The sequence below is a fragment of the Mugil cephalus genome, chromosome 16 (assembly GCF_022458985.1).
Source record: "Mugil cephalus isolate CIBA_MC_2020 chromosome 16, CIBA_Mcephalus_1.1, whole genome shotgun sequence".
NCBI classification, from domain to species: domain Eukaryota; kingdom Metazoa; phylum Chordata; class Actinopteri; order Mugiliformes; family Mugilidae; genus Mugil; species Mugil cephalus.
In genome coordinates, this window is record NC_061785.1 from 18,784,328 (window position 1) to 18,795,546 (window position 11,219).

The 11,219-nt window shown below is 42.9% G+C and overlaps 1 protein-coding gene across 1 annotated transcript; it reads left to right on the forward strand.

Moving 5' to 3' along the window:
* The first annotated feature begins 320 nt into the window (after positions 1-320).
* On the forward strand, positions 321-7,302 carry ccdc78 (coiled-coil domain containing 78). Its single transcript, XM_047609569.1, has 14 exons — positions 321-412; positions 1,775-1,906; positions 2,237-2,323; positions 2,520-2,876; positions 3,625-3,675; positions 3,824-3,912; positions 4,196-4,274; positions 4,369-4,494; positions 4,580-4,776; positions 4,878-5,052; positions 6,669-6,688; positions 6,779-6,860; positions 6,935-7,035; positions 7,117-7,302. Exons 1-14 carry the CDS (start codon positions 347-349, stop codon positions 7,202-7,204), a joined length of 1,650 nt encoding a protein of 549 aa, XP_047465525.1. The 5' UTR covers positions 321-346; the 3' UTR covers positions 7,205-7,302.
* The last annotated feature ends 3,917 nt before the right edge of the window (positions 7,303-11,219 follow it).

Here is an 11,219-nt window from a genome sequence, read left to right on the forward strand (position 1 = left end):
TATCATTATCTGTCAATATCCCAAAATCATTTTAGTGAATAAAATGGAAATAATAATCACCCTCATAGCTTTCAGAGATCCCCAAACAGTCTGTATTTTTTCAACTGAGCCAATATTTGCTAACTGCTAAATTAAATAAAGTTGTTTTAGCTAACAGTCAAAGGCCCCGCAGAGACTGTTGGGATTGAATTATATTTACAGTGACATTTATGTTGCTTTCTCTTCCAATATTTTGTTATAGCAAATGAAATTTGAAGTGATTGCACAGAGACAAGTTTTATTTGTGTTGCGGCGTCATGACAACATAATGTTGGTGGATACAAGCACCTGTTGACAGTGACTAAAGATGGACGCTCAGGGACACCGGACAACTAGAGATCAGGAGCAAATTCAAGCTCTGACGCAAGAAAATGTGAGTAAATATACAATGTTACGTGTAGTTTTCCCACACTTAACTAATGCAACATAGTCTAATAGTGGCTGGTTAGATTAAAATTAAAGGATGAAATTAGCAGAGAGTGAATTGCCTGGTTACCAAGATTTTTGCTAGTTAGGCTGCATAAAATGTCTTTGAAAACATACACTGCTCAAAATAATTTTTAGAAACCCTTGAGAACACATCACATATACTGATATGGATTGTGTAATGTGTGACATGTGCTCACGGTGAACTGGCTCTCATCCATGGAAAGCATAGGGTGCCAGTGGAGGACCTGCCAGGTCTGGTGTTCACTGGCAAATGCCAGTTGAGCTCCATGGTAGTTCCTGGCAGTGAGCACAGGGCCCACTAGAAGATGTCAGGTCCTCAGGCCACCCCTGTGAAGACTGTTTGATTGTCTGGTCAGAGACATTCAGACCTGCTGGAGTTCATTGTGTAGAGCTCTGGTAGCGCAGCTCATCCAGTTCCTCCTCGCACAAAGGAGCAGATAGATCTCCTAGAGTGACTTCCTGTCTTCTGGAACCTTCTCCGTGCTCTTGACACTGTGCTAGAGACACAGCAAACCTTCTGGGAGTGACTCATACTCATATTCTATCTTACAGCAGAACTAATGAAAAACAACCAGAAAAGATGAGGAGGGGGAAGATGGCAGTAGCCTCCATCTGTAAAAACATTGCTGTTTGCCTCTAGTGCACCTGTTGCGGCGGAAACAGAAGTTTAGATCAGTATCCCAGAAGTTTTACTGACTTGATGCTATACTCTGATTTTTAAGTGTTGCTTTAATGTTATTTTTTTATTTTTATTTTTTGTAAGTAGTGCAATTATATTAGCAAATCTTGGCTAGTTAAGCTGTTTTGTTTGTAAGCAAAATTGTAAGACTAAATCAATGTGGTGAAAATAACAGTAAGGTTAGCTTAATGTTGTCTTCTGTTTAAAAGAGTGAAATTAAAGTGTGTTAAGTTAGCTAGTTACCAAGATTTTGTTATGTTTGGTAAAATAAAAGGGGTGAAATAAACATCTAGGCTACTATCTTAGCTGGTTAATAAAATGCTGACTTGTAAGATTAAAATTAAATTAAATTAAAATGATTAAACAGTAACTAGTTAGTAAAAAGATGTGCTTGTAGGGCTAAATTAATATTTCACTTCATAGTTAGCTAATTAGCAAAACTTTGGCTAATTAGTCCACATCAAAATGGTGCCATTAGCATTCAGAAAGTTGGTTTAGCAAAATTGCATTTTGATGTACAGTAGAGTGGATATAACCTGAACATACTTTAATGGGAATACCTACATATGTCTTATTCCTCGAGTGTTTGTCTCCGTCTCACTAAAGTTGAAGCTGTGTGACAAAAATGAACAACTTTTCACCAAAGTGGGCTACCTGGAGACCAGACTGGGCCACCTAGCCAGCTCTAACACAGACCTGTCCTTCAGACTGGTTCAAAGTGAAGAGAAGAGACTGAAGGTAACAAGCGTTCTCAAGCTGTGTTAGATATGAACTGCACCAATCAGCCACAACATTAAAACCACTGACAGTGAATAGCATCAACCAGCTTGTGACAATTCTGGGAAACCTTTGGACCTGACATTCATTAATGTCGATGTTTTAGACATGTACCAACTCATAGGACCCAACATCCTGTAACAACGTTCTGTTACCAGACACCACAGGACACCCTCAGGAGGTCCATGTCCATTCTCTGATGAGTCACAACTAGTTTTGAGGCACAAGGGAGACATACACAATATTTGGCTGGTGGTCATAATGTTGTGTTGAACCTTTCTAATGTTTCAGATATCTCAGGAGCTTGTGGAGGAGAAAATACAGACTAACAAGATGAGAGAGCAATATGAACAGGAGACATTTGAGCTGAAAAACAAGGTGAGGGCTCAAACTGGGTGAAAATCATTCCAGGAATATAATGAACAGAAATGTGTGCACTTGCCTTAAAAGAATTAATGTATGTTTCTAAAGTTCAAACGTGTTATATAAAGGGCTTAAATTAGGTTGGCCCTCCACAGCAGCGTAATCCTGAGTTTCTGTGGCTGTCTGCTCTGCACTTTTTTCCTCCGGTCAGATACTGAACCAAGACGCTGTGATAACAGAGCTTGAAATAGAGCGAGACAACTTGTTCAGGGAACTGCAGTCAACTGAAGCCCATCTGAAAGTCAAAGAGAAGAGTGGCCAAGGGTTGACAGAGGAGTGCACTGCGCTGCAGAAGAGCTACCAGGTTCTGGCTGAGGCCCATGACAAAGAGCTGGCCCAGAGCGAGGAGCTGAGTGCAGAGCTGCTGGCTCTGGCGCAGGCCCAGGACGCCCTCCGCAGGCAGCTGGAGGAGCAGCAGCAGAGTGTGAAGGCCACCACGCGGGGCCTTCATGGAGAGCTGGACAGGGTGCAGGCCTTGATCAGCCGCATGTCACGGAACAGAGTGAAGGTGACGCCATTTATTTCTTGTGCTGTTAGTGGGTGCCTTTACACATGAGTGGGTTCCATGTGAGACGTCATGTCTGCACACTGCTTGTTCAACCATTGTCAGCCATTGTACTCTTCGGTTCAAAAGTTTCCATCAAATTTCTAGTGAGCCTTGATAGCACAAATTTAATGTTCTTTTGACACTGTTAAAGTAGTACTCTATGAATCATTTTCATTCTTTAAATATATTTCAAGACGAAAGAATAATAATATGTTTTCATGTTTATTGCTTAGACCAGGGGCGTCAAACATTTGCTCCATCAGGATCTAATCTGGCCCTTGGGATAAATTTGCAGAGTACGAAATTGTATAGAAGACGTTGACTGCAAATTTTCAATAAAATGGACACATGTTCCTAATTTTTCCACTAGGGGTCGCAATGTCGTAAGAGTTGCGGACATGAAAGAAACACTTTCAGAAACCCGGAACTAAACAGCAGATGGCAGCAATGTGCCAAAATTGCACTTATTTTTCTTAAGATTTTTTATTTTTTCATAACATGATTTATAAAAGCTCATTAAATAAAAACATTTTCATACTTTTTTTCAAATAAAGATTTATCGTTATTTATAGGTCGCTTATGCTATTATGTTGCTGGTCTGGCCCACTTGAAATCAAATTGGGCTGTATACAGCCCTTGAACTAGAATGAGTTTGTTATCATTTTTGTTTGAAATGTTGGGTCATATTTGTCTGTCCCTCTATTCACAGCCTGAGGATCTGGCAGCATTGGACAAGGAGCAAAAAAATCTGGAAAAAACTGTGAGTATTTCTGTAAAGCAAATGAGAGATCTCATTTGGGGGAATGGTGACCACCAGCACATATGCTTTACAGGCATTAGAAAGCTAAAAACCAGTTTTAAGTCATCGCTCGCTTCATGTGGCTTTTCACTCATCTGCTTTCATGTAGCTGCTTGGAAATCAGGACGAGATGAAAGATATGCTGGACAAAATGAGGAGCAGCTACGAGGAGCAGCAGAGGAAGCTGGAGGAGAAAGTGTGAGGGCCAGTGAATGTTTGTCATTTGCTCGTGCGCAGGCTTGATTAAGACAAAACATCATTATCCTCTTTCCACTTCCAGTCTGCAAACAGGGGAACCCATCTCAGGATGCATGTTTCCCCGTGTTCATCCCACATGCATCTGCTTTGCGGTTGCGTCTTTGAGCCGAGTTCTAAGATGTGGCTTTCTTTGCTCTGTGTGTGTGATGTGGTCTCTTTGCTTTTTCCTGTGATGTGGGCGCGTGTGCATTTTGCCGCGGTCGGGCCTGTGTTTGGTCATCAGGGTGGCAATGGGTAAAGAGCACCAGGAGAACAACAGAACGATCCGCATCAGCCAGCAGAAGCTGTCTGAGAGGAGTGCGGTGAGCGGTGATGACTCTTCTTGTAACGTCAGGAGGTTAAAAACACTGGAAGTGTGTTTACATTAAAACAAAGTACATCCTGTTTCCATTTGAGGCCCTGATGTGCTGTCAGAGCCAAGTGAAGGAGGTGGAAGAAGAGAACTCGAAGCTGCAGCTGCAGGTCAAAGAGCTGAATGAGGAATATCGTGCAAGGCTGCTTTGTTATTTACAGGACTTATCTGTGAGTAAAAGCACTTTAAAACTGAGACTTGATCATCACAATAGGTCCTGCCTGCAGTGTCTCATCATACTAACGTGTGATCCAGGATTACATTGACGGGCTTGGAGAAAATAAAAGCCAGTCGGAGCAGAGGAAGGTGAGGACGTTTGTGGACGGCATGCTGCAGGATGTTCGTTCGTCCTACAGGGTCAGGGAGGAGCAGCTCGCGTCTGCCGCTCGGACCTACAAAAAGAGACTGCAGAGGATCACCAAAACACATCATGCACTCCTGATTGCATACAGGTAGAACTTCCTGTGTTTCTTTTCTGTGTTGTGTGTTGTCGTTAGTGCTGTTGACCAACAAAAATAAAAAAATATGCTAGAGCTTCAATAAATGTCTTCAGGGTTCAAAGAGAGCAGATTTTGACAAAACCAGAGGCCGATCTTGACCCTGGACCTCCAGAAGCCCACTTCAGCCTGGATCCCAGTGAACTGAGGGATGAAACTGAGAAGGAGCTCCAGGACCTTCGTCGGGACAAGGCGAGGCTGGAAGGTCAGCTGCAGGCGGCCAGGGAGCAGGTAGCACAAAAGAAAGTTGCTTTGAAGTGGATAGATCTGCTTTTGTTTTGTCTCGTGAATGCTTATATTTGGTCTGTAGGGATTCCTCTTTGTGGCCACTCTTCCTGTATAAAGAAAAAGAGCATTTGTTCAGTGAGTGGTGATCTGAGGGGGGAGACTTCAAAGTTTGTGTCCTGAAGCAACTAAAGAGCTGCTGCAGAGGTGGACTGCAGATCATGTGGCCACTCTCTTGTAATGGTGACCGTTGGAGCGGTGTCAACGTGGGTGTGTTCATTCACTTCAGATGTGTTTTACAGCAGTTGACTTTTCAGGAAACATTTGCAAACAAGAGCAGTTACTTTCAAACAGTACCACACTCACTGACTACTCACTGACTTCCCATAAGATCAGAAGTTTCCATTTTTCATTCCTGGTTGTGTTTCGATCAAACAAGGAAGACATAATCCATGCATACTTTGGAAGAGCTGCTTGTGGTTTAAGCTGCTTAAGTGAATATGACAGTGTACCTGTTTCCCTGTGTTTCCAGTCTGTATGCTAAGCTAACCGCTAATATCCGCTGGCTGTAGTTTCATATCTGTCGCACAAACAAGCAATAAAAAATTTGATATCATACCTCCTCTTCAAACAGTTAATTTATTTCAATGAAACTCAATCAGCCACAGTGCAAACTATCTGGCAGCGTTATTACCCTAAAAAAATTGTATTAGTAGTATATACATATCAGCCACAACATTACGACCACAGACAGATGAACTAAATAACACTGAACATCTTACAATAATTCAGTGTTCTCCTGGGAAACTTTTGGACCATGTGGATGTTACTAAGACATGTAGCACCCATCTAGACCAGACCAGACACCCCCACCACATAACAATAATGACACCCCTTGATGGCAGCAGACATCTCTAGCAGGATGCAGCCTGACACAGACAAATGAAAACAGTTTTGAAACAACTCAAAAAAGAACAGCACAAGGTGTTGACCTGGCCTCCAAATTCAGTAGATCCCAAACTGATCAAGTATCTGTGGGATGATCCACAGAGGCCCCTCCCCTCAATCCATAGCACCCAAAGGCCCCCACTAACAACATTGTGTTTCCAGACACCACAGGACACCCTCAGGAGGCCCATGTCCATTGTCTGATGTTTCACAACTGTTTTGGAAGCACAAGGGAGACCTACACAATATTAGGAAGGTGGTCATAATGTTATGGGTGATGAGGATATTAAGTTATTTATCTTATACTGAAATGATGATCACAGATTCAGAGCTGGCCAGCCTGCATCCTGCATCATTAGGGTACATTGATTGAGGAGGATTGTATCACAAACAAATTAGACCATTATTATTAGATGATTATGCCATCTAATAATGTTGGCTTTTGAGCTGCTCATATGAAAGCTGCTGTTTATTTACACTCTACTTTTCGCTATCTGTTTTAACATAATGTTCTGATGGCATCTTTGACATGGCGTCAGTTAATTAGAAGCCAGCTCAGAGTAAACATTTAATACTGTTAATCCCTGAGTTGGATGGGTTGTGGAGAAGTTTAAGTAAACATCAAAAAATCTTCGAGTTGCTGTCTTATCTAAACTCACTTTTTTGTGTTTCAGAAAAACACAGGCTGTCATGAGTGAGTGCCATTTTTGTATTTTTACCAAATGATGAATGTGGTCAGCTGGGCATCGTGCTTAAGAAAATGTTAAAAATGTAACTTTATCAGGCCTGCAAAACAGGAGCAGATATGTGAGGAATCCTGGCCAGACATAAGGAAACAGCTGAGGGAGATCACAGGCTCTACGCTGGTAAACAAATCTCTTCTCCATTTAAATTCAGTACATTCTGAATAGGAGGAACGAGGTTTATCTCCTTCAAACAGGTGGACTTTGAGAAGGAGCGAGCCCTTCTCATCACCAGGGCGACAGCTGCAGAGGCGCAGGTGTCGGAGTTGCAGGACTATATTGACAACCACCTGGGCAGGTTAGGAAGCTGCTTGATGTGTAAGTCATTCAATGTTCAGTGTCAGAAGAGTGTTATATGGAGCTTTACTACTGCCCGCAGGTATAAACAGGAGATCACACATCTCCGCAGACTGCAGGGGACAGAGGAGGCTGCTCGTTCCCAAAGTGCTCATTCGTCTTTTCATTGAAACAGGAACAGTCCCAACAAATAATTCATTTACATGTAAACTAAAAATTACTGAAAAGTTTTTGTAAAATGAAACAAAAGTTAATAATAATAATCTAATAAAATCATTAAAAACTTTTTCTCACACACATTTTGCAAATTGTGCGAGCCTTTCAACCGTCAGTAGGTGGTGCTGCTCATGCTGATGGTCCCCTTCCATGAAAGGCCCCCCAAAGAAATCTGGCCTTGAGAAAAAAATGCCAGGAATGTTTGTAAAGCTTATGTCAATTTCACGAGCTCGGGAGAAGAAAGCGCTGTGACAATGAGGGGTCACCCTGGTGAGAATAATGTCATTACATGTTACCCAGACACGTACACGCCTGTGAATACTTTCCCTCAATGTGCTGCTGAGAACTGTGAGGCAAACAAGCCAGGCTTTTTTCCAGAGTGAGGGTTCATATTTATAACCTTGGTGATGGCGTGAATGGGCTACGATTCCCTTTAAATCCCTTTAAGAGTGAAAGCATTTTTTTTTTCTCTTGTGAGTTTTGCTGGCTGGGTTTCCTCCTACAGTTCACAGCTCGGAACTTCAAAATTAGATTTACTTTACAAAAAATTGATTAAATGATGCTTTATGTTTAAAAAAAAAAACTCAATTAAATACTCAGGGGCTTGATGGGAAAGAGGAAAGAGGCATACGCATGTCACCCCAATTCCCTTTTAACGGGGCATGCCAGCCACGGGAGGGCGGGGGTGTGAAAGTTTGAGAGGAATGGGAAGTGGGATTTTGTTAGTAATGTATTACACTCCCAGGGCCATGGGAAAGGGGGTGGGGGGTGTTCAGCTTGGGCTTGTGCCAACATAGTCACTGTGCCAAAACCCTGGGTGCTGGGCGACCACTCCTCTCACCGGCAGATCTGTGGGAAAAACAAAAGCAGGTTGATCTCTGCAAAGACAGAGAGGTGATGCGTCCGCAGAGGCCTCTGGAAACTTGTACAAATTAAATGTACTGCGAGTGAATAAAAAAAACAGTTGAAATGGTGACATTACAAATCTAGTATGCGTAGAGTCGGGTGTGCCACAGCTGGTCCATAAGGCACGATGCCAACATTTCTTTCCCAAGTTGGAGCATGTTGGAAAATGTGACTTCTCGGTACCTCGACCACTTGAGGGGCTGCTATTATGATGTAAATACTAATCAAAACAATCATTATATTAGACACAGTTGGCAGGTATTTGAATGGTATCAAGAGTTACACAAAAATGAAAGTTTTGTTATGTCCTCTGTCCATCCATGCAGAAACTCCATCAAGGCAATTGTTCAAAAAGGCTTTACCCGTGTTCTAATTTAGTATTTTATAGTATATTTTCAAGCATTGTTCCTTTCAAATCTAAATTCTTTTTGGGAGCCATAGTTCAATTTCCCTTAACAACCTGAGAGTTTGATGAATGCCTATTAGAATCATTACCATCCCCTAATGGAATGGAAATGTTGTTTATTTCTCCAGTAAGTTGGATGGACCTACAACATGACTTGGCAATGAGAGACGCTCTAGTTTGCTAGATTCCTTTGACTCTGCTGTGAAACAGAAACATTTACTTTACTTCTAATGTTGAGGTGTCTGCAGCCATCTAATGCCAAGATCAGCAGAGGATTGTAGACCAGACTAGATACATTTCAAGAACACCCCCCCCCCCCCCCCCTCTCTGGCGTTCAACAACAATGATTAAAAACCTCTATTTTGTCCTGGTTGAGCTGCAGGAAGTCTTCTGCCATCCATGACTTAATATCTAAAATGCGATTTAAAAGGGCATCAAATGGCCCCGTGTCATCAGGAGACACGGCAATATACAGCTGCATATCATCTGCATAACTGTGGAAGCTGATGCTGTGTCTCCTGATGACCTCCGCAATTGGAAGCATAAGTTAGATTAAAAAGAGGGGGGCCTAAAATTGACCCTTGGGGCACTCCACACTTAATTTTATGCGTTCTGGAAGAACTATAATTACTTAACAAATGGTGAAACTTTATGTGAAGCTGTACTTGAGTGATAACATAGTATCTCTGTGTTCACATAGTACAAGGTAATAAGCATTAAAAAAAATAAGTACCCTTCATGTGTTCAGTTTGATAAGTCCGATCATTCCTCTCATCTTCATCTTCTACTACCACTTATCCCCACTAGAGTCGCAGGGGATTGGGGATGCTGGAAGCTATCCCAGCTGTCAGCGGGTGAGAGGCAGTCTACACCCTGGGCAGGTCGCCAGTCTATCACAGGGCTAACACAGAGACAATTTAGAATCACCAGTTAACCTAACGAGCATGTCTTTGGAGGTGGGAGGAAACCAGAGTACCTGGAGAAAATCCACACAGACACAGGAAGAACATGCAAACTAGGCCTATTGCAAACTAATCTACTCCTTAAATGATGACACAAATTCAGTTCATTAATTTCTGAACATTTTAACTATTTAAAAAAAAAAAAAAAAAAAATCTAAATGCCCTGTGAAAATGCATCAATGTTTTTGTTTCCCTCAAAAGGTTGAGTCTCATTCATATAGAAACTGTGACTGGTCTGAATGGGAACACCCTGACTAGCATGTGGGTCTATGTGAAGTCATTATACTGCTGGGGGCCTGATCCAATCAACATTACAACTGCACATAAACATATGACGCTTATTCACTTTCTCCTCTCTCTTCTGTCTAGATGATGTTACTGTGGACACATTTGTTTTGGTGGTGGGAAAAAGGCTGGATGAATGTGTCGATCCGAGGATGGGAAGCAGGGTGTAGGGATGCAGAGGAAGTACCTCACACGGCCTGCGATGGGCCGCTCGTCAAGAGCCCCTTTGTTTTAGGAGGTTAATGCCTAATTGATACAGGCTTAATGAGAACGGGCTGTGCGTTCAGAGTGTGTGAGCTGGGGGCCGAACGGCACTGCCATAATTGGAACGGACAAGCCTTGTGTGGAGGAGTGCACAGGGAAGGGATTTATGGGAACGCAAGGAAAGGAGACACAGAGTGGGAACGAGGAAGAAGAGGTGACAATGAGCACAAGGAATGCAGTGGGAGAAGAATCTGGTGCGATAGCGAGAATATTACAAGATCATGAGAAAGAAATGTGGCAACAATGGAGAAATGAACACGAGGTTCAAGCCTGGCATTCTCATGGATCGCGTCCATTCAGGTTTTAGCGGCTTTATTATAAAAAGCTTCCTGTGGAATGGATGTGCACTATAGAATCGACTTAATGCAAAACGTAAACTGTAACTGTCTGTTTTCTGAGACACCTGTCTTTTCTGATGAGCTGTCTTTTCACCCCCTCTTTCAGTCTGACAGCCTGAGACTATTCATGCGAGAGTCCTCAGCTCCCCTCCAGACAAGCTTTCAGTACAGAGGCTGGAGAGGCATTAAGAGGGAGGAGGGAAGGGGCAGGAGAGGGGAGAACCGTGCACTTCAGAAAACCTTGAAGAATTAGGGCTGAAAGCTATGGAGATTCTGGGTGGCTAAAAGCGAGGGGGGAAAAAAATAAACGTGCATAATTATAGAGATGAAAGGCGAAACCGAGTTTTCTGGAACTCAAAGAGGCACACGAAATGTTAAAATGTGATGAAAATGAAGCGTGTGGAAGAAAGATGGCAAATAAGGTGACAAAAGAGAGGAGGAACAGTTACAGTAAGGGTGAGAAAGACAGGGAGGGAGGCAGCTTGATGAACAGGAGCGAGTGAGAATGAGGCTGAGTGTCGGTGAGGGAAGGAGAGAGGGACAGACCCCTCTGCTTTCCCACACTCGGCCGGTTCCCACAGTGGACCCAGCTAATCCCTGTCTTAATTGGGGGAGAATTCCAGCGCACATGTTCCCCTGGAATGGGTGCAGAGCGACGGCAGAGGAAAGCTCTGGAGCTTCTGACACATCAGACGGGCCACAGCGGCTGGCCTGATGCACAATGTGTGAGTGCACTTTGTTGGAATATAAACATGCTGCCTGACTGTCAGCACATCTGATGTATAAATGGCTTCACCGGTTACGCTGC